Source organism: Protopterus annectens, chromosome 17.part0 (genome assembly GCF_019279795.1).
Source record: "Protopterus annectens isolate FY-2018-M chromosome 17.part0, PAN1.0, whole genome shotgun sequence".
Taxonomy (NCBI): Eukaryota; Metazoa; Chordata; order Ceratodontiformes; family Protopteridae; genus Protopterus; species Protopterus annectens.
The window spans coordinates 524081904-524103900 of record NC_056751.1 but is presented as its reverse complement, the minus strand read 5'-3'; the positions used below and the strand labels follow the sequence as shown (position 1 = coordinate 524103900).

Genomic DNA, 21997 nt, shown 5'->3' with positions numbered 1-21997 from the left:
AAGGGTGGCCTAATGGTTAAGGTGTTTGCCTTACAAACAAAAGGTACAGGGTTCAAGTCTCCCAAGGGATAATTGGCTAGACTTAAAATGGCTCACAAGGGCAGTTAGCCTAGTACTAATCTATGAACCTATGAAATAAAATAAAATTTCTAGTTTTCTGGCAAATCAGTGAGAACTGTATTCACTAAATAATGATAGCCATTTAAGTTCAGTCTTCCTATCTTTCAGGAAACACATGGTAACACATTTTATTCTAACAACTTTCTAAGATTATACAAGCAATGTTTAAAATGTGTCCCCGATTTTGGGCCTCCCCCCCCCAATAAATTTTGGCTTTTTTCTAATTTCATGTGCTGCACGGTTCTTCAGGGAAAGTGAAGTTTAGGGCTGCTTATGCAAAATCTACTTGTAATGGTTAGTAGCACAATTAGTATACTTGCTCTTGCTGCAGAAAGTTGTGGGTTTTACTCCATCAGTATGTAAATGGATTGTTGATACTGTACTGTGTTGTACTTTTAAAGGGGCAGATGCTGCAGTCCTGAGAATGTCCTCCTTTGGCAGAGATACATAGTAACTATGAACCTGTTAGCAGTTTGTCATCCATTCCCTGTTGAAATATTACGAGCTTATCATTTTTTTAATGTAACATAAGCAATTTATTCTTCAAGGGCAGCAGGCACTTTACTTGTAGATGAAACAATGAAATATAAAGTTGTTTGCTAGCAGCAGTCTCTTCATTAGTTACAGATCTTTTTAATGTGGAATTATTTAGATGACTTTTACTTCTGCAGAGATTGTGCATTTTTACTGATACTGGTGGATTGTAGAAGTTTGAGTAGACTTTTATGATGACAATATTCTGAATTGGGCAGTTTTGTCATTATTGTTTCATGTATTTTGTTTCATTTCTTACTGGAAATATGTTCAAAACAAATTTAAAATGTGCTCTAACAAGTGTGCTGTACTATACAAAGAATATAATTTAATACAGTCAAGAAGGTGGATCAAAGAACACATGCATGTTTCGTGTGCAAGGGAACTATGATTTGAAAACAGTCCACAGGTAATCCTTATCCACCACTGGCCAGATGCATTTTCTTTGAATGTGTGTTTCAATGCTGCTTCAATGAATGTAAATTTCAAGGGCAGAGAAGATTTAATGCGAAGTCTATTTTCATTGTGGGACTGTATTGCTTTGTTTAGCAGATGTCTATTAGTGTTTGTGCTAGAAAATTTAAAATAAATGTTTTAAATGAAATCCAAATAATCATTGTAGAAGTAAAGCAGTATGCACATTACAGTGTTTATGGTAAATGGGGCGGAACAGTCAAGTAATGGAACACTGGAATGGCTGCAGGAGGACTCTGGGGCTATATTTTAGTTGTCTGTTCTTCAGTTTGCATTTGAAAGTTGGTATCCCACAATTCCACTGGAGTGGGTGGGGTTACATAAGTATGCAAATTTGATGTTAACCAGCATACAGATTTGTACCTATTTTCCTTTGGCCTGTGTCCAGTTTTTTGATGTTTCCAGGTTGAGAGGTATGCCATAAAGGTGTCATACTTCAGGGTACATGATTTTATTCTTTATAGTTTATCATACAAATGAGAGTATCATAACTAAGGGGAACTAATCAATATCTGAAAAGCCAATCACCTGAGCTATTACAATACAGATAACATCTGGAACTTTCTCAAATTAACAGAGCTAAATGTCTGTAACAGTAAAGTCTAATACCTTTTTGTCAGAATAAATAATTAATATCAAGCATCAGGAATAAAAAAACTATTGTATAAGATATTATTTATAATCACATCAAAGGAACAGCACATATTATGATTTTTAAAGAAAAAATATCAGCAATGTATCATGAATCATCTGTACAGAAGCTCAGATGCAGTATAATAGTTGTATGTTATGCTCATAACTTTGTATTGTGATAGCTTATTTTTAACTTTGTGTCAGATCGGTGTAAACACTATATGTTACAAAGCTAGCAAGAGCAAAATATGGGCTACAAAGTGAATGGAACCAAAATGACAGCTGGCAAAATATGAGTTTTTAAAGGGCATGGTGCTTTAAAAAGTCAGCATTGTTTTGGCTTAAAAGTTTAAAAAAAAAAAAAAAAAAAGATTTACCAGTGCAATCACAAGTTTGACAAAATGTTTTTTCTTTTTTTGTGGCTTCTATCTATATCAGATAAAAAAAGTTATAGGGATTCACCAACCAGAAATAACAACACTTAACTTATGATGGCAATAACTATTTATAACTTTTATTTAAAAACACTGTGATAAAGTTTGTTGTTTGAACGGAATATTCTAAGTGACTGTTCAAATAAATGCAAGTCAATGAAATTAAACCTTTTAACTGGCAAGCATGTTCACTAGCAAGTGTGCCCAGTAACGGACAAACAGGGAGATTTGTATTTTCCACATGGAATTCCTTTATTTCCTAACTCTGTGAGACCTGTAATGTAATATATTTTAATTCAGAAACTGTGGTAAGTGAAGTGTCTCCCTTCCCTCATACTCAGTCCCTTCAGTCATTTCTCCATCAACATTTATTTTATTATGTATATATTTTTTTGTTGACAAGCTTAGCCCCTCCAAAGACTAGTATTCGTTTTTTCCGCAAAGTCCCGAGGTGGTATTCACTCAAACAGAAATCCAGCAGTGGCAATGGGGATCTATCCCTGCTGTTTTTTAGTAAGAGTCATAGGATCATTTAGGTTCACCCAAGCTAAAATTAAAATATTTTGCAGAATTTAAAGATTTACTGAAATAATCAAACATAACAGCAATGCTAAAAAGTCAAAAACAATGTATAGCACTTACTAGAAACTCTAATAAATGCAAATAATCAACAGCTACAAAAATATATATCTGATAAGCAACAATATTCTTCACCATACCAAGGGCCACAACACAATAATGTGACTACATCTGTACATCAATATATATATATATCTATATATTAAACACACACACACACACACACACACACACACACACACACACACACACACACACACACACACACACACACACACACACACACTTAACATCTCAAGAAAAGTCAGACATCAATTTAAAGATATGTAATACTTAGAATTACAATATATTGCAAAAAGTCATTCACTGCATACACCTCTCAATATTCACAAATATTCTCAACATTCGAAATATGCTTATCACTAATATATATATATATATATATATATATATATATATATATATATATATATATATATCTATATATTATTTTTTTAATCATATTATGCAATTATATTGTGTAGACCTTTGCCCTCTCACACTCTACTGTATATATGCTTAGTCCAAGGTCACTCAGTATAGAAAAAGAAGGTAAATGCCATTTAAAGGTGCAGTATATAACTATATTACCTTTGAATAGAGAGAGAACATCAACTAAAGATATATTTCAGTATACCTACTAAATGTTTCACGATTCTTTTTCATACTTTTTGATCTAATTATATACTCCATAATTTAAATGCAGTAAATTACTTTCAGAAAATTCTGATGTAAAGAATTAATTTTCTTACAACCACTCCTATTCCCTAAATAATGCTCATGATAACTATCATAAGAGACATTTAGAATGTAGGGTATGTTGCTTAAATTGAACTCTTAGGCCATTTTCTGTTCATTATGCAAATTCCTCCTCTAGAAGTGGTCAAGATGAAATCCCTCGAACATCAGTTGCCAACAGAAAATGACACAGAGGAACATGATGTTGAACATTGTTTTCCATAGGAAATCATTGTCGCTATGATTCCTTTCTATTGGAATATTTTTTTCTTCAAATTGATGAGACTGTGGAGTTTGGTACACATAAGCTTCATGGGTGATAAGATGATTTCTCCCACATCATGGGTGCAGAGGGGCAAAAAACACTTAAAGGTAACTTTTTTTCAACCTTTCTGAGCTTGGGGCATTATTTTTTAACATGTCTGATGCTCTGTGTTATGCAGTTTAACAATCCATAGTAGGACCTATGCAAATAGCCATTTATTTGACAAATAAAAACTTAGGGGAGAGGATCCCTCTTCATTAACCTGAAAATCCCTTTTTTTTCCTCTAAATTGTTGATGTGCATTACAGTTTAATTCTAAATTATGCACACTGAACTTTTATGACATTTGCTTACATGTGTTAAACTTTTTCAAATGTTCTGGGGAATAATGCCTGCTATGAAATGGAGCTTGCTAATAAAATGAATGTAATGTCAAAGTGGGAGTAATGGTGAGGAAACCATAAATGGAGTGGGTAATGGGTAATCATAGATTGGAAACAGCATGGAAGAACATACATTATACAACAGTCTGCAAGGAATTCAAATGACCCTAATTAAATCAGGCAACGATGCATAAAAAATAGCATAAGGAGCTTAGATCTGTAAAATGAAATATGCTGGCAGGAAAACATGAAATAGGGATAAAAAAAAAAAAATAAGACTAGAAAGTTCCTGGGAGATAAGGGGGGGTGATCTAGACCCTGAGCATTAGATACATCTAAGAGCCTACACTATGTGATGTCATTACCCATATTGACTATTTAGATACAATTTTTTAAGAAACATAGCTTCGTTGCCTTGATACTTTAAAGGTTTAATATCAGTTTATATAGTATTTTTAATAACAGCAAGATGTTTCCAATATACACTGGGCTCATATGATGAAGACACAGGACAAAAATGGTCCATACGTTATATATATATGAATTAGTATACAGGATAGGTAGAACGTAAGATGGATCCGATGGGATTTTTATCATGATTTTTATCATGATTTTTTTCACCATGAATTTTCTATCATGAAGTTCTCACACATAACACATTTATTTTAATTATACATATATTGCTTTTTATACATTGTTTCTCATACACATACACATTAGTCAGATTCAGACACTTGCCATTTAGATAACGTAGGTTGTAAATATATACTTTTAGCAGAATTTTGGCGTATAGTTGACTACATGGAGATTGAGTAATATGGCTTTCAACAGTTTAGAAGCGAGAGCGGAATTGCAGTTCGATAAATACCATGTTGTAGTTTGATGCTATATAGCCTTGGAAATTTGCCTGAAATTTGCCTTAAATTATTTTAAGTCACTGTCGTTTTCATTGTATTTGAGTCTTCATATTTTATGTTATTTTATGTTATTTAATTCGAAACGCTTGCTCTAGATTGTTTATAGAGCTGATTCGCAAGTGCTGCGAGTCAGCTTTTGAATCACGTACAAGACCCATAATGATGTATTCACCAACATTTAAATGGGACGCTTGCGAGAAGTTTGATGTTGTCTTGTTTGATGTGAAGTTAATAGGATGAAGTTAATAGGATGTGGACCCACCAGTTTAAAAGAATGTGTTTCATTTGAAGCCTTCATGAACATCTAGTCATCTGGTGATAATTATGTTGATCCATTTTGTTTTGTTTGGTTTGTTTTGTTTTGTTAAAAATTTTAAATATTAACATTATGCCAATGTTTTTAAATTACAGATGGAATATAGCGATCTGTGATATTATATATTATGTACTGATGAGCTAAGAGATTCTGTTTTGAACCATCACAGTTAACAAGGCTGAACAGTTGTTTTATTTCAGCAATGATTTAGCTCAGTAGTGATTCTGCCTTAATTCATTCCCATCTGTTTTAATTGTTTTATTTGCATAAATGGATAGTTTAATGATGTGATTAGCTGCTACCGTTTTACTATATAAACCACTGAAGAGTTTATGATATTGTATCTGAAGAAGCTTGCCAGCAGCAAGCGAAAGCGCTCATCTATTTTACTTATTTGTTGGAATAAAGATTCTTGCTGAAGAAGGTGTCTCGTGGTGTATCCTGATTAGTTATCTTTTGTGATATATATATATATATATATATATATATATATATATATATATATATATATATATATATATATATCTATATATTATTTTTTTAATCATATTATGCAATTATATTGTGTAGACCTTTGCCCTCTCACACTCTACTGTATATATGCTTAGTCCAAGGTCACTCAGTATAGAAAAAGAAGGTAAATGCCATTTAAAGGTGCAGTATATAACTATATTACCTTTGAATAGAGAGAGAACATCAACTAAAGATATATTTCAGTATACCTACTAAATGTTTCACGATTCTTTTTCATACTTTTTGATCTAATTATATACTCCATAATTTAAATGCAGTAAATTACTTTCAGAAAATTCTGATGTAAAGAATTAATTTTCTTACAACCACTCCTATTCCCTAAATAATGCTCATGATAACTATCATAAGGGACATTTAGAATGTAGGGTATGTTGCTTAAATTGAACTCTTAGGCCATTTTCTGTTCATTATGCAAATTCCTCCTCTAGAAGTGGTCAAGATGAAATCCCTCGAACATCAGTTGCCAACAGAAAATGACACAGAGGAACATGATGTTGAACATTGTTTTCCATAGGAAATCATTGGCGCTATGATTCCTTTCTATTGGAATATTTTTTTCTTCAAATTGATGAGACTGTGGAGTTTGGTACACATAAGCTTCATGGGTGATAAGATGATTTCTCCCACATCATGGGTGCAGAGGGGCAAAAAACACTTAAAGGTAACTTTTTTTCAACCTTTCTGAGCTTGGGGCATTATTTTTTAACATGTCTGATGCTCGGTGTTATGCAGTTTAACAATCCATAGTAGGACCTATGCAAATAGCCATTTATTTGACAAATAAAAACTTAGGGGAGAGGATCCCTCTTCATTAACCTGAAAATCCCTTTTTTTTCCTCTAAATTGTTGATGTGCATTACAGTTTAATTCTAAATTATGCACATTGAACTTTTATGACATTTGCTTACATGTGTTAAACTTTTTCAAATGTTCTGGGGAATAATGCCTGCTATGAAATGGAGCTTGCTAATAAAATGAATGTAATGTCAAAGTGGGAGTAATGGTGAGGAAACCATAAATGGAGTGGGTAATGGGTAATCATAGATTGGAAACAGCATGGAAGAACATACATTATACAACAGTCTGCAAGGAATTCAAATGACCCTAATTAAATCAGGCAACGATGCATAAAAAATAGCATAAGGAGCTTAGATCTGTAAAATGAAATATGCTGGCAGGAAAACATGAAATAGGGATAAAAAAAAAAAATAAGACTAGAAAGTTCCTGGGAGATAAGGGGGGGGGGTGATAAAAAGTGGTGAAAATTCAGGATGCATAGACAGAAAGATGAATAACCCAGCTACTAAAGATGGCAAAGTACGGTACAGAGGGTTTCTCAATGTTTGTGTTCTTTTCAGCTGGAAAGGCTCCATGAATCAGTAATCCAGATGGTAGTTAGTGTCTCCTATGCAAACAGTTTAATAATTCATGCATACAATGGAATGTATCGCATTACTTCACATTACCGTGGATACATGACAACACTTTGTTATATATAAAATACACCTGCTTGCCATGTAAAGAGAAAAAAGCCAAAACTAAACATCCAGGTGGAACAGTGATGTCTACTGATGAGCATTATTTTTTTACCTTTGCTTCTAGCATATTTGGACTTCTGAGTTTCTCTATTGATGTTTACCATTTGTTTTGGCTGCAGCATGTTTCAATGTAAACTCCATGGAATACACAAAACTTTGGAGCACAGACCATTGCATTCCCATAACCCTAAAACACATCAAAAGCATGAAACACAATGTATTTGCAGGAAGGCAAGCTGAACAGCTACTGCCTATATGATGGGACGCAGCCCCACACTTTTGCAACAGGCAATCCTTCAACTGTATCCTATAACAAGTGCTATGAAATAAAACTAGGACAATATTCATGTATAAATACATACATATAACTTTATATTTAGATGTGTGTGAGTGTGTGTGTGTGTGTGTGTGTGTGTGTGTGTGTGTGTGTGTGTGTGTGTATATACATATATATATATATATATATATATATATATGTGTGTGTGTGTGTGTGTGTGTGTGTGTGTGTGTGTGTCTGTATGTACATTTATATGCATATGGATTCTGGTCAGGTAGTCAAAGTGCTTTCATTTCAATGAAATTGAACTGTAGTTTTAAAAGTCAACATCCCATTTCATCAAATGTGCTTCTTTTAATTTTTTTTTTTTGTTTTGTGGATGGTTACTCTTTTGAGAGTGTTTTAGGTAATAGGATTATGTGTTTAGGGGTTTTGCTTTTTTGGGTAGTGGGGGATGTTAGTAAAGAAAAATGTATGACTGTCTTCCTTGTCAGTATTGTTGGTGAGTACCCCTGCCTGTCATGCATGAGACTGGGGTTTGATTCCCTGACGGAGAGAGTATAGGGTTTTTTTTGGCCAATACAGTGATACAGCGGTTTTTATTGTCACCTCATAGCAAGAGGTTCTCTAGTCTGATTCTTGGCTGGGGTGCCTTCTGTGTGGAGTCTGCATGTCCTCCCTGCATTCATGTGGGTTTCCTCCAGTTTCCTCCCACATTACAAAGATATGTTCCTGGAGTGTTTCTCCCTGGGCCTCCTCTGAAAATTGGATCATTCCAAGTTGGACTTTTCTGGTAAAGAAATGTTAAATAAATAAACAAAAAGTGTCTTTTTCTAACATCTGTTCTTGTGGTAAGCTAACTTACACAGTTATGTTCAACATCAGAACATTGCTGCAGAAGGATATAGTTATATGGGAGGATTGAATAGCTTAAAAGTAAGGACAGGGTTAACAGAGTCAGAAGACTCTTAATACGTCTAGCAAACTCTAGCTTGGAAAATTAGTAAATTTTATAGTGCATAGTAAAACTGTGTACTAATAACCTAGTTGATGCCTATAGAATAGCTCTACAGTGCACTCCTTTACAAAAAAAAAAAAAAAAACATATTTTGCCACAATTATGATAAAATTAATCTTGATATCATTTGGGTGGATTTTTCATGCTGAAAAATAACAGAACTAGACAGCATGAGACAGCCACCTAGAAATGGGTTGCTTAGAAACCGTCTGTCGATTTTTTTGCCATAAAAGGAAATAAAGAGTTGATGTGACATTCTGACATCTTCATTCTTGTTTGGGTTGTATCTGAGTTGCTTGTAGACATCTAAAGTACAAAGAATTATTTCCCCTCTGTTTCTGGGTTCAAGGGAGAATACAGAGAGGGGAATAGAATGATTTAAAGTAAACTGAGAAATAGCTCTGAGCATGAAGGTAGCATGGATTCTAAAATTAACCCAGTCCTTATGGAATGTCAAAAAGGGATGAGCTGATATGACAGCTTGCAAATGAGATACAAGTCTAGCCACACAAAGAAATAAGTGAAGCTGTCTTCCAAGTAAAACATTTCAGGTAAGTACTCGCTGCAGGTTTAAAGGCAGATAGAGCTAGCTTTTCTAACACAAAGTTAAGATCAAAGGCTGGAGCAAGGTTTTTTTTTCCCCTAGGCAGTATACTATGTACAGAACTGTTTGAACTGGAATAGTAAGAAAAGGGGATCCAACAGCAGACAAGCAAAAATTGCCAGAATATATACCTTGATAGAAGTGTAAGAAAGGTCTGATTTGAGAAATTCACACACGTATCGGATAACCATCAGAGCCAATTCAAGGGGTGGATCATTGTCTCTATCAAAGCCTAAACCAGAAAATTTCTTCCATTTGACTAAATATGATTTGCTAGAAACAGGTTTTTTTTTATCCTCCTTAAACAACTATTGCACATCCTCTGAAAATAATCACTTTAGGGGGATCAAATACCATGCAGCCAGGGGGAGGTTGAGAATTTTGAGGTGAATAAGAGATCCTTTATTCTGTTTGAGATGGTCTACTTTTTTTATGAGGTTGCTGGTAATTTCTCAAAGCCAGATGCATGAGAATGAAGAACCAATGTTGCCCTGGTCAAAAAGGCTTTTAGCAGAAGCATCTTTAGAGAGTATTTCTTTTTTATTTAGTAAGACTTTTCTTATCGGAACAAATGGTGGGAATGTATTAACAGAACATTCCCATCTGTGGGAAAGAAAATGCATCTGCTTTCCAGGCCATTTTGCAAGGTGCTCTGGTACAGAACTGCTATAACTGTCTGTTGTGGATGGATGCAAGCAATCATCTTCAAGAGTTGTTCAGTGGTGGCCAATATTCTGGAAGATCTCTGGGTGTAATATCTACTTGTGATTGTCTATCCTGGATCTGCTCAGCGAGTCTGCAATCACATTCTTCTTTGAAGGAATATACTTTGCCTGTTGGGAGAGAGTATTCTAAATTGAAACCTCCCTGGAAATCATGGCTAATCTGCACAGTGGTAGGACCTTGTACCCCCTTATTTTTTTATACTGTACCTAACTGTGGTGGTATCTTTAATGACTAATAGTGATCCCAATGTCCACAGATAATTCAGTGCTTTGAAAACCTTTCTTGAGGTTGAAATTCCTTAGAGTTTAATGTGTTTGCACCTGAAGTGAGGATTTGGCATGTTCTGGACTTTGATACCTTCACAAACTGCCCCTGTGCAAATTCCAAAGTATCTTTTGTGACTGTCTGACTAAAATGGGGAGAGAAAGAAAGAGTAAAAGGAAAAACTGGATTCTGCTGGACTCAGTGTATAACCAGAGGAGTTCATTCTTGATGAATTGTAGGATTAAACTACGGAGGGTTTGGGGATGGTGGCATTTTGTCCAAAAGGATTTGAGATACCACTAAATTTGCCTATTTTGGAATCTGGCTAAATGAATCCCAAGCAAGAAGGAAGCCATATAACTAAGAATTATGAGGAATCCCCAGATTTAGGATTTGTTAAAGACAGAAGGAAACTCTCTCTAGAGGGAGGTCGGCTACCATTAATGAGGTGTCTATCAGACATCCTAGAAAGAATAACATGAGAGAAGGGACCAAATATGAATTTTCCAGATTCAGCTTGAATTCTACACTGTGAAAAAGATTTATGGAGACATGAAGGGATACTAGAGTATCTTGGGCAGTAATAGCCTGAAGGAGGCAATTATTAAGGTAGTGTTAAATGTGAAATCCCTGAAATATGCAGAATACGATTGGAGCCAGATATTTTATAAATACTCTTTGAGTAGTAGACAGACCAAGTGGCAAAGATGTAAGTTAAAATGCAAGCTCAAAACAAATAACCTTAGATAACACGTGGTATTTGTAAATACGGATGTGAAGATAGTTACTCTAGACCTCAAGGATGACTAAGTCAGTGTTTGGTGGAAGAAGAATGAGAAGAGACTGCGTGGTTAACATTTTGAACTCTGAAAGTATGAGAAAGGTATTTAGAACTGACAGATTCAAACTGGTGTCCAGATGCCATCCTTCTTTGTTTAAAAAAGTCCTTGAAAAGAATCCATTTCTCCACTGGAAATGAGGAACTGGCTCTGTTACCATTGAAATGGCATATCTGATAAGATGTGGAGAAATATGTGAGTTTTGTTTTTCAGGCTAGAGGGATCTTTGAGTGGAGAGAGAGAGACAGAAAGTGATAGAGATGCACATTGCAAGTAGTAACTATGTTGAATTATTTTCTGTAGCCAGTAATCTTATGTTATTTGTCTTCAAAGATGTAAGAAATGAGAAAGATTATCTGCTTGCTCTGGGTGATGGTCAGGCTGGGGATAGGAAGGGGATGAGGTTCAAATGTAGTCATGCATTATTCTTATGCAGGGAAGATCCTAGGAGTCCATTACACTTCTTTTTGAGTCCCCTTACCACCTTTTTTGTATTGCTTTGAGGATTTTTATAAAGCAGTTTTGAAGGTTTTCCAAAAGAAAGACTCTGGACTTGAAGGATAATTCCTCTGGTGCCCTAGTATCCGGGTTTTGATATTTTCAGTAACATTTTGGCATCTGACACAGGCATCCCTACACATTATATTCCCTGTGGCTGCAGCTCTTCACACAGTAACCTCTGCACAATTTGAGTGTATAGTAACCCGTGAAGCAGAACTGACCAGGTTTGACAAAACACTTTTATTGTCAAAAGCAGGAAGGATAGCCATGGATTTTTGCATGTAAGCAAAAACAGAACATATTTTATAATGGGTATCTGGGTATCTTCTGAACAGGCATGCACCTCTATCTCTGACCTGTCAAATGACCTGCAGTCTTTTTCCTTTGGGACAGGGTTAGATGAAGCAAAGGGTTAAGAACCACTGTTGTTGTCCATAGAGGCAACAATCACATCAGCAAATGGAGCTTTTAAAAAGAAACTAATCAGAGTCTGGCATCTTATAAAGCCTCTCTGTCTTTCTGGGAGCAGGGGTTGAGCAACAAACAATATCTGACTAAGCATATGAACAACAAGAAAGCTCTGAATTCTAGTGCAAGTACATATTTCTTATACTAGTACATTTCTGTGCTGGAGCTGATGTACAGCGTAAGAAGAAAGCACTCACAGCTTTAGCAGACTGGCCAGAGATCTGAAATCCTAGTGACCATATACCCCACATAGCTACATGCTGCTACAACAGTGATCTAATTATGCAAATGTTATTTTGATGCATTGGACATATGTAAAATATTAAGAGATGAAAAACTATACATCTTCAGTTTGGAGGCATAGTTTTCATTAAACTTCTTTTCTTCACTTTATGAAGTTCAAGATGCCTTTAGGGTGCACCATTTTACTTCAGGTATATACAAATCTTCAATATGTACTGCCCTAATGTAGAAGGATAACCTTGCAGTGGTGTGAGCTATGCTGTTTATTTCTGCACACAGAGCTCAGGTGGCTAGCGAATTCTGGTCTTTCAAAACTCTTGTATTTTGCATTACTATTTGGTCAGTGGCATGTTGTATCCTCAACCTTTTTCTCTGCCTATTTGTACCACTATTATACCTTTCTTACTACCTAATCCTCTCTTGTATATTTACTTTGCTGTCCCTGAATATACCTGTTTTATACTCTGAGACTCTGTGTATATCCATCCTTTATTTAAAATAAAATAAACTGTGTTACACCCTGGCAAACACATTTGCAGTTGATGGAAATCAGAAATCATATTAGTACATTAAAATTTAGCAGATGCCTTCTAGGTTGGGTAGTTTTAGGTTTGGCTTCAGTTGGACTTCTGTTTATAGGTCAGCATTTTGTTTGGAAATAAGTTCTGCTTCACTTAACATACAGATATAAAACTGGAAATGTGGTAAAAGGTTAAGAAGGAAAAATATATATATATATACAAGATTTAATGGTAAATGGACGAATGCTTACAAAGTTATGCAGTTTGTAAACAAGCTTGCAGCTTCTACCCTTACTGCATATATGCTGGCTAATGTCCAGGTTGAGAATGTGCCTTACTACTGTTTTTTACTAACTCTTAGTGTTACACCATGAAGCATTTAGTCAAATGCAGCTTATTAGTGCTTGAAATATCTAATGATTTCCCCTCACACCTTCTCTTTTTGGCACTGTGTCAGGTTGATATCATTATCTTTGATTTAATTAGGTTTAGAAGCAAGTTCCCTATTCAGCCCTGTTGGCAGTAAACATTAAATTGCTTCATCTTCATTCTTCAATACATCTCTGCACCTGTAACAACAGGTAGTAATTGTTTTCTGTTTGTGTTGTTAGTACATCCTGCCATGCATTTGAAATAGCTGTCTAAGTATCACACTGATTTTCGCCGACCTGAATGGGATAGCATTCTAAACGAAATGCTGTGCTTTTCTTGCTGAATTGTCAGCTAAATTCTCTAATAAATGACGGCATTTTCAACGTTGGCCAGCTCAGCTTAAGACATAGACTCTTCAGTCTTTCATTACAAGCTCAGTCCTGTATAACTCTCTCACCACAAGCTTAGGTTTGTATTATGCTGTAGTGTCATTATTTTGTTTATAGTATTCTCAGTTTTAAACTTTATAGAACTAAAGGATAACTAAGTTAATACAATTAAATGAGAGTTGAAAACTGTTAATTTGCCACTCTTCTTTCTTTCCTGCTTGCTGTTTTGCTCTCATGACACAGGTTATTACTGCTGTCTTTGACCATTGGTCTAAAACAGGTTCTCTTATGCAGCCATGTTGACAGTAAGCATTGTGATATCTCAGCATGCTTAATATTGCAGGGTAATAGTCTGTGTGTTTTGGTATATTTTTATTTTTCCTTGAAAACATTAGCCATGGTGCTAGAGAGTATCCATGGTTTAACAAATCCACACTCTTACCAGGTTCCACTTTTCCAAAAGATAAATGAAAGCACATCTAATGCATCAAGGTTGTCCTTATTCCTTTCACAAGTTTCAAAGGGACTGCCTGCAATCTCTAGGAAGGCTTTTACATTACACCTGAGCTCTTGTCAGTTAAGTACATTGTCATGTACTGCACGTACGCGCACACACACACACACACACACACACACACACACACACACAGCTTATTCAGTGTTAAATGACCTTTTCATCTTTACGTTCTGCATGCTGTATGATATTCCTAATGTTGTTTGTGCAACAATTTTCTTCTTATTATGCTATACTTTTGATTGTTTGGATAAGATCTGGAAAGGGTTCTCATGGGATCAGATCACGTATAACTTTACAGACAAATTAATGAATGTTTTTTTATCATCACTCAATAAATAAATAAGAAAACACATAAATAACATTGAGTCTTATCCCCCTATCCAAAAAAAAAAAAAGAAAACTGCAGGACTCACTAGACATTGCAGAATAAATCCCAATTGGTCATACAAGCACCTTGACCTACAAATTTACTGTTATATTTATTGGAATATCATCACATTCTAGGAAAAGTACTTCTATCTCTGGCACATGTTAACATCTGGGGAATCCAGAACTGGGTTGAGACCAAACAATGAATCCTGGACATCTAAGAAGATTTCATCCACTATAGCTCTTAACAGGCGGAATTTCTACAAGTAGAGTATCTATTATATAAAAAAAATATTATCATAGATCCTTTGTTAGAATAACAGCATTGTTCTTTAGGTAATCCAGATGCTGTTCCAGCTCATGATTTATGCATTCCTTGCAGACCTCACTTGGTCCCCCATTAATACCACTTACCAGAAACTAACAGTTCACTTCACTTCTCTGTGCTTCTTGTGTTATTAATTCATGTATTTTTGTTTTATTTTGATAACCAGCTTGTCAGTCTAGGGAAAGAAATTCTCCATAATGACATATGGATGAAAAACACATAAAAAAGCACAGTAGAAATAGAATGTTATCGACTGTGAGAGATGTTAGCAATACAGAGAATGAAAGGAAAGAAATGGATGTTGATCTTCTAGTTTAATCAAACTCAGATGGTGCATTTTCATAGAATCATTAATGCAAATGCCCAAATATTAGCCTATATACTAAGAATTGCCTGATATGTGATGAGGTAACGACATAAACAACCAAGGTGACTATACCAAATCCACTGATTTTTTTTTTTTTTGGTTTGCAAACAACTTTTTGCACTTCCTTCATATTCAATTGTCATCACAGTAATTTGACCCTGGTCACTGGAAGATAGTCCCCAACCAAGCTATCAGTAGATCTGGTTTGACTTTTTTGTATTTTTCTGACAGAAATTTCAGCTTCAAATCCCCCAGAAAAAAAAAAAAAAACAGCTGACTACACTGCATTTGTTGAAATGCACACCACAAAACTACACCAGCATGTAATCAGCTGTACAGATGTAGCTGTACACTGTAGGAATAAGAGCATGGAAAAGCCCACAAATAAACCCACATGCTGCAACTGGAATATCAGCAAGCTTTAAAATTAAAGGTAGGTAATTTTTACCAAAGGTAAGAAGAATAATTCCCAAAATGTCAGAACCGTCATCACTGACATAAACAATTCAGGAACTTAATAAAATCCACCAGATCAAATTTGATGCTAAAATAGCTACCTGAGCAAAAGACAATCACAAAACGTTTTTTGGTTATGTTAGTGATCTCAGAAGCAGAATGCAGCAATGCAGTGACCTGATTGTGTAAAATGTTACCCACATTGAGACTGAAGATACAGCAAAGCTACTGGATGATAAATTCACTTCTAACGTTATGCATCTCTTCCTTCCATCTCTCCACAAGATATACTTGATGCTGGCTCATTTCCAGCTATTGCCAAGTCCAAGTCCTAAAAGCACTATCAACAGCAAAAATACTGCATCGATAAGTCCTGACAATAACCCTGGATGCATCTTAAATAGCATGAAGCATGATTTTACCACCCGCTTCCAAACAATACTGCACAACCTCAGCCTCAATACAGGTTCTATACCAAGCTAATGAAGAACAGCAGCAGAGATTCCCCTGCAAAAGTATCTTCCACAGAACCACGAAATTACAGACTCATAAATCTGAACAGTCTCATATTCAAAGCCATGGAAAATTTTATCATGGAACTAATCAATAAGGACACAGGGAACCAATAAAACTGATCCCATATAAGTTTGGACTCATTAAGGGCTTACTCATCCAGGTAGATTTTTTGAAAAGTTCACCAATGCAATGGAAGGTAAAATGGTACATGTAATGCATAACTCAACCTGGGCAACGTTTTTGACACAATCCCCCACACAGTCAGAGCAGAAAAGCTAAATAAACTTGGAATAATCCCCAGAATCAATCACTGGATTGCCAACTGGCTGACAGATAGGACACAGGTGTTCAAAATAGGGGATGGTACCTCCACAAACAGACCAGCCAATAGTGGTGCCCCCTTGAGTTCAGTGCTGGGATCTCTCCTGTTTGGCACCTTCTTGTCTGACATAAAATCCAGTATGAATGAGCTCTGTCTGACTAAGTTTGCAAGTTAGGAGCAGTCACAGAATCCTCAAATGACTTAGCCATCTTGCAAGAAGGTTTGTTCCCAAATAATTAACTGGTGCCAAAATCAGGGATTGAAACTAAGCACCAGCATAATTCCTTATAATATTCTTTTGGAAGTCATCTATGCCAAAGAACTACCACACTAAAAATACAACCCTAACAGGTGACCCAGTTGTTCGGAATTTGGGAACCTATGTAGACAGTGACCTACCTTCTGGCCAACATGTGCCCGTTGTCATAAGAAAGTCTTTCATTACTGCACAGCTTATAAACAAAGGGATTGTTTCTTGCTAATGGAATGTCACTGTCCCCTTTAACTCAGCCCTCATAATGAAAATCATTGCAAATACTGTCTTCTTTGACAGGCATCAATCCAGACACGTAACAATTGGAATGCCCACAGAGATACCTTAGTAAAAGGATATAAAGCCTAAACAATATGTCCTACATGGATTGACTCAAAGCCTTGTCACTATACTCTGTATCCTACAGGCTGCTAAGAGGTGACCTGTGTCTAACAAAGAAGGTGTCATCCAAATCAATATTGATGGACCTACTGCACATCAGCAAGTCAAATAGCATTAGAAATACTCAGTCCAAGGCTCTAAACCTCTTCTACAACATCAACAGAATGGTTTTAATGGAAAATTTATGTCACAGAGGTGTTCCCCATACACATAAAACAAAGCTCATCCCTGTCCATATTCAAGGGCAACTTTAATCAATGGATTAATAATAGAAAATTTACCCAAGGACTGACCACTATCCTACAAATGGAAAGAGGCAGCTCTTAAATGTTTTATCCCACACATGGGTGCCGTCAAATTATCTATGGTATGATCACAGTTATTATCATTATGGATAATGTATAATTATCAGTCATAGGATGGGTAAGGCTAATCTATCCCCAGATGGGTAGCACCAAAAAGGAAACTAGCTGGGCATAAAATAGCTTGCAAGGGCAGCTAGCCTAATACTTTTCTGTGAAGCTATGAAGGCAATGAAGGAGGTCTCGTATTAGGCTATACCACTCTAGAGTTACTTTAATGATAGGACATTCTGAGCTGTAAAGTAGTATGCAGTAAAAAGCAAGGGCTATTTTTTTCCTTCATTTCCCCCTACTTGCAGCTGACCATCATCTGTCACCATCTCCTTTCTTCTTTGTCTGGTTCTACTGGATCTGCATTAGCCACTCCCTGGCTTAATCCAATTCCATATTCGATGTTGGTGAGTAGACTGAGGATACTGGTGCAGTGTCATATTGCTGCTGGGCAGTGAATCCTGATTTCTACCTCCTCCCCACTGCAACCTTTTCAAGCTTCATGTGACTGGTGCTGTGATAGATGCATGCCCAATTCCATACATATGAAGCTCCGATTAACATGCTATAGTGCAGTGAGACTAAGCTACCCCCCAACAATGGGCAAGAGGATGTGTGTTGCTCAATCCCACCCCTTCCATGCATGCCTCCTTCAATGTTATGCTACTATTCATATACATGTTATATGGATCGCTGTAAGGGCTTTATCTCTGCACCACAGGGCCAATAAAATTAAGAGTACATTTTTTATCTGAGATGGAAAACAGCTTAAGGTTGTTTTACTTAATAACACTCAGTATCATCATCATAACCTATATCTAGCTGTAATCATTGTGACTCTGTTACAAAGACAATTCCAGCATTGACATGACTTTCAATGAGAGGTTTGTATGTAGAAAAGTTCAGATAGAAGTTGGGACAACAGGACTGTTTCCACAGCCTTGGTTCAGGTTTCAGGAAGAACAGTTGTATGAGGTATTCTATATAACTGCATGTTTTTGAGCAGTAAGTCCTTTTTGCATTAATGGAATTTATAGACATATAGTCTGCATCAGCAGAAGGCACTCACTGACCAGATTTATTCTAATCAGTGTACCTACTTCTGTAAAATGGAGTCTGTATCTTTCTTGGATCACTTCCATTGTCCAAGGGTATTGCTGCTTCTCTACCATATTCTACCTTCTATTATTGTAAGTAATGGACAGAGATATATGAATCTACAGTCAAATACCCACACTGTGCACAAGCTACTGTTGCAATGGGAAGGACATGCAGCTGCATCTAGGTATAAAAATGTGTGTGTGTGTGTGTGTGTCTATATATATGTATATATATATATATATATATATATATATATATATATATATATATATATATATACATATATATAGACACACACACACACACACACACACACACACACACACACACACACACCCACACCCACATGTATGTTTAATATGCTTTTGCTTTAATTACTTTAATGTAAAAAGATGGGATGTAGAGAAGGGACAGAGCATGTTTTGGAGGTTGTGTGATGTAGGAATTTAGTTCAGGGTGACTGATAAATTATTTATTGAGTCATAAGGGGTGGGGGGACTTGTTGAAGTATTACTGACTGGAAATGTATTTGGTGTGGTCTATTAGACATAACTTATTTACAGAAATGATTTGATCTGTTTAAGAGGGGAACTAGTTTTGATTTAAATATGTTACATTTATGTCACCAGATTGTTTTGCAAAGTTGCACAGTTCAGTGTAATATTGCCAAGTGCAGGAGTGTGGGGTTATGCTTAGAAGAGTGCTAAACTTTATTCCTAAATTTTAGAAGTGTTTGAAACTTCTACGTGGGTGGCAGGTTATAGAGGATATTATATATTCTATTTATTCTGGGCAAACTGTGTGTCTTGAATATTTCATGGTATATTTGAAACAGTATCACCAATGTAGTTTTCATCAAGTGAGTTAGTTACTGGGGACACATCTACTGAAGCTAAGTAGACTTTGAGTTTGTTAATGTTAGATTGAGATTTAGACCCAAAGGAGATGAGTTTGGGTGGGTTTATGAGAGCTGTACTGAAGCCCGAGTGACAGTGGTCTTTAAATGAAGATGGGTGTGGGACTCTGAGTGAGGAAATGACAGCTGGATATATATATATATATATATATATATATATATATATATATATATATATATATATATATATATATTTGGATATAGATAGATATATATTACACAAACAAACCATGCACTTTTTAAATGTCATTACTTCATGTATACTACTGTAGCTTTGAATAAACCATAGAATAATACATTTCAGTAAATAAAACCTTTTTTCCTTGGGCACAAGCAGTAAGCTCAGTTTGAATTATACCTCTCAACTGTACAGATTTTCGCAGAATGCCGAGATTTTTGCCTCAAATATTTGGTCTGTTCCTCATACATTCTGTGGTTTTCTGACACATTACGGAGGATTGAACTCACTAAATAATGACCAAATAATTACATATATTTGAGTTTCAGACTTCATATCCTTTAGAAAAATACATGCTAACACAAATCCTATGAGCTTTTTAAGTGTATAAGAGCAATATTTAAAATCTGTCCCTATTTTTGGGCCTTTGTCCCCCCATTATTTTAGGCTTTGTCCAGATTTCTTGTGTTAAGAAGTTGAGAGGTAAGGTCTGAATATGGGGATATGTTATGAGTTACAGCACTGTTCTCCAACTCACATTCTCTCTGCTTGAGACTCCTCCTCGTTGCCCCTGACTGTTTTCCCATGACAACAACTTCAATACTTTGTACTCTTGACAGTATAATCTACATTTTTTAAGTATCTCTAATCTATTTCATTTAAAGTGCTTGTCAAACCAGTTGTAATGCATAACATTAGACAATAAAATCATCTTCGTCATCATCATCATCATCATCATCATATACCCGTTTTTCTCATTTGTTCTGTATGAGGTAGGGATGTTGTGTGAATGTCATGACCTCTGTTAATTCAATGTCACTCCTATATTTTTCAAGGGTCTGGACTGAATGTCTCATGACTCTTCTCACACAAACCATCAATCTCTTTGCAGGACATCCTTGTTATGTCTTGCCTTCTTCCTGTCTTTCTCAAATCCTTGTCATTAAATTGAATTCTGCTTTCCCGCACGTGTTCAGACTACCATAATTTGCTCTTTGCTCTTTTGTTTGATAGGAAGTACTTTAGCTTATTTTCTGATATCAACATTTCTTTGTCTGTCCCGCAGTGTGCGTAATACCACTTCTATCAATCACTTTTAGCTTCCTCAACTGTTCCACCTTTACTGCCCAGATTTCTGTGTCATGCAGTCATACCGATTACATCACTGCTTTGTACACCTTGCTTTTCAGCATCTTTGGCATCCTTCTGTCACTTACTACCCCAGTACTCTGTGCCAGTTGAATGCAGCTCCTTTGATTTTAGCTTTGACCTTGTCATTCAGATATCCATTCTCCTCAACAAACCCTCCCAGACACTTGAAGCAATTAACCTGTTCTACTCCTTTCCTTCTATCACAATTTTCAACTTCTTCTGATTCACCCATTTGCTGCCATGACAACTGTTTTGTCTGTGCTCAGCTTCATTCCATGTGCCTTCAGTTTTGCATCTAGTTCCTCCAAAAAGTTCCTGTTCAGAGTCTGCTTGTAATGCCACATCATCTGCATATGGCAGATTTGTTGATCTCTCCCCTCTGATCTGTTTGATAATATAGTTTGTACTAAGTAGCTGCAATTTATGCCATGATAATGTAGTCCATCACTCACATAAAAAAGCAATGGGCTCAGAGCTGAACCATGATGCACACCCATTCCCAGAGGGAATCACCCCAAGAGTCTGTACCCTGTTCATACTTATATCATTGAGTGCTTGAACCCAGCCTGCAGTAATTCTACTAATGTTTCTGGGACTTCAAACTATCACAGGACTGCCCATGTCAGCATTCATGTATCCTTGTCATATGCTTTCTCCAGGTCTAGGAATGTCCTCATCTCTAGCTCATCTTCCACTATCTGCCTCACTGTATACATCAGGTTGGTTGTGCTGCATTCTGACCTGAATCTGAACTGATCTTCTCCCATCTTACTTTTTAGTGTTCTGCATACTCATTAATCACCATATCCATCACTTTCATGCAGTGGGCCAGGATGTCTCTATACTTTCCACAGTTGTAAATCCTTCCTTTTATACCATAACTCAAGAATGCTTATTCTTCAGTCATCTGGGGTATGCCTTTCTCTCCACAATGCTATGCAGACCCTTAGGAAGCACTTTTCTCCTAACTCACCCAAAATCTTGATCATATCTGTTGTGACCTCATCTGAGCAGGCTGCTTTTTTTAATTTCATTTTCCTT

General features: G+C 36.0%; 1 protein-coding gene across 3 annotated transcripts in view; it reads right to left on the bottom strand.

Annotated features, from left to right (window-relative positions):
- The window catches only part of CADM3 (cell adhesion molecule 3), a 1289148-nt gene that overhangs the window by 274850 nt on the left and 992301 nt on the right, over positions 1-21997 (bottom strand). The window contains exon 7 of one of the 3 annotated variants that reach the window (XM_044059345.1): positions 12809-12814. The exons of the other annotated variants lie outside the window; for them this stretch is intronic. Within the exon in view, the coding sequence (XP_043915280.1) occupies positions 12809-12814 (6 nt within the window). The remainder of the gene's footprint in view (positions 1-12808; positions 12815-21997) is intronic. 3 annotated transcript variants of the gene reach the window in all.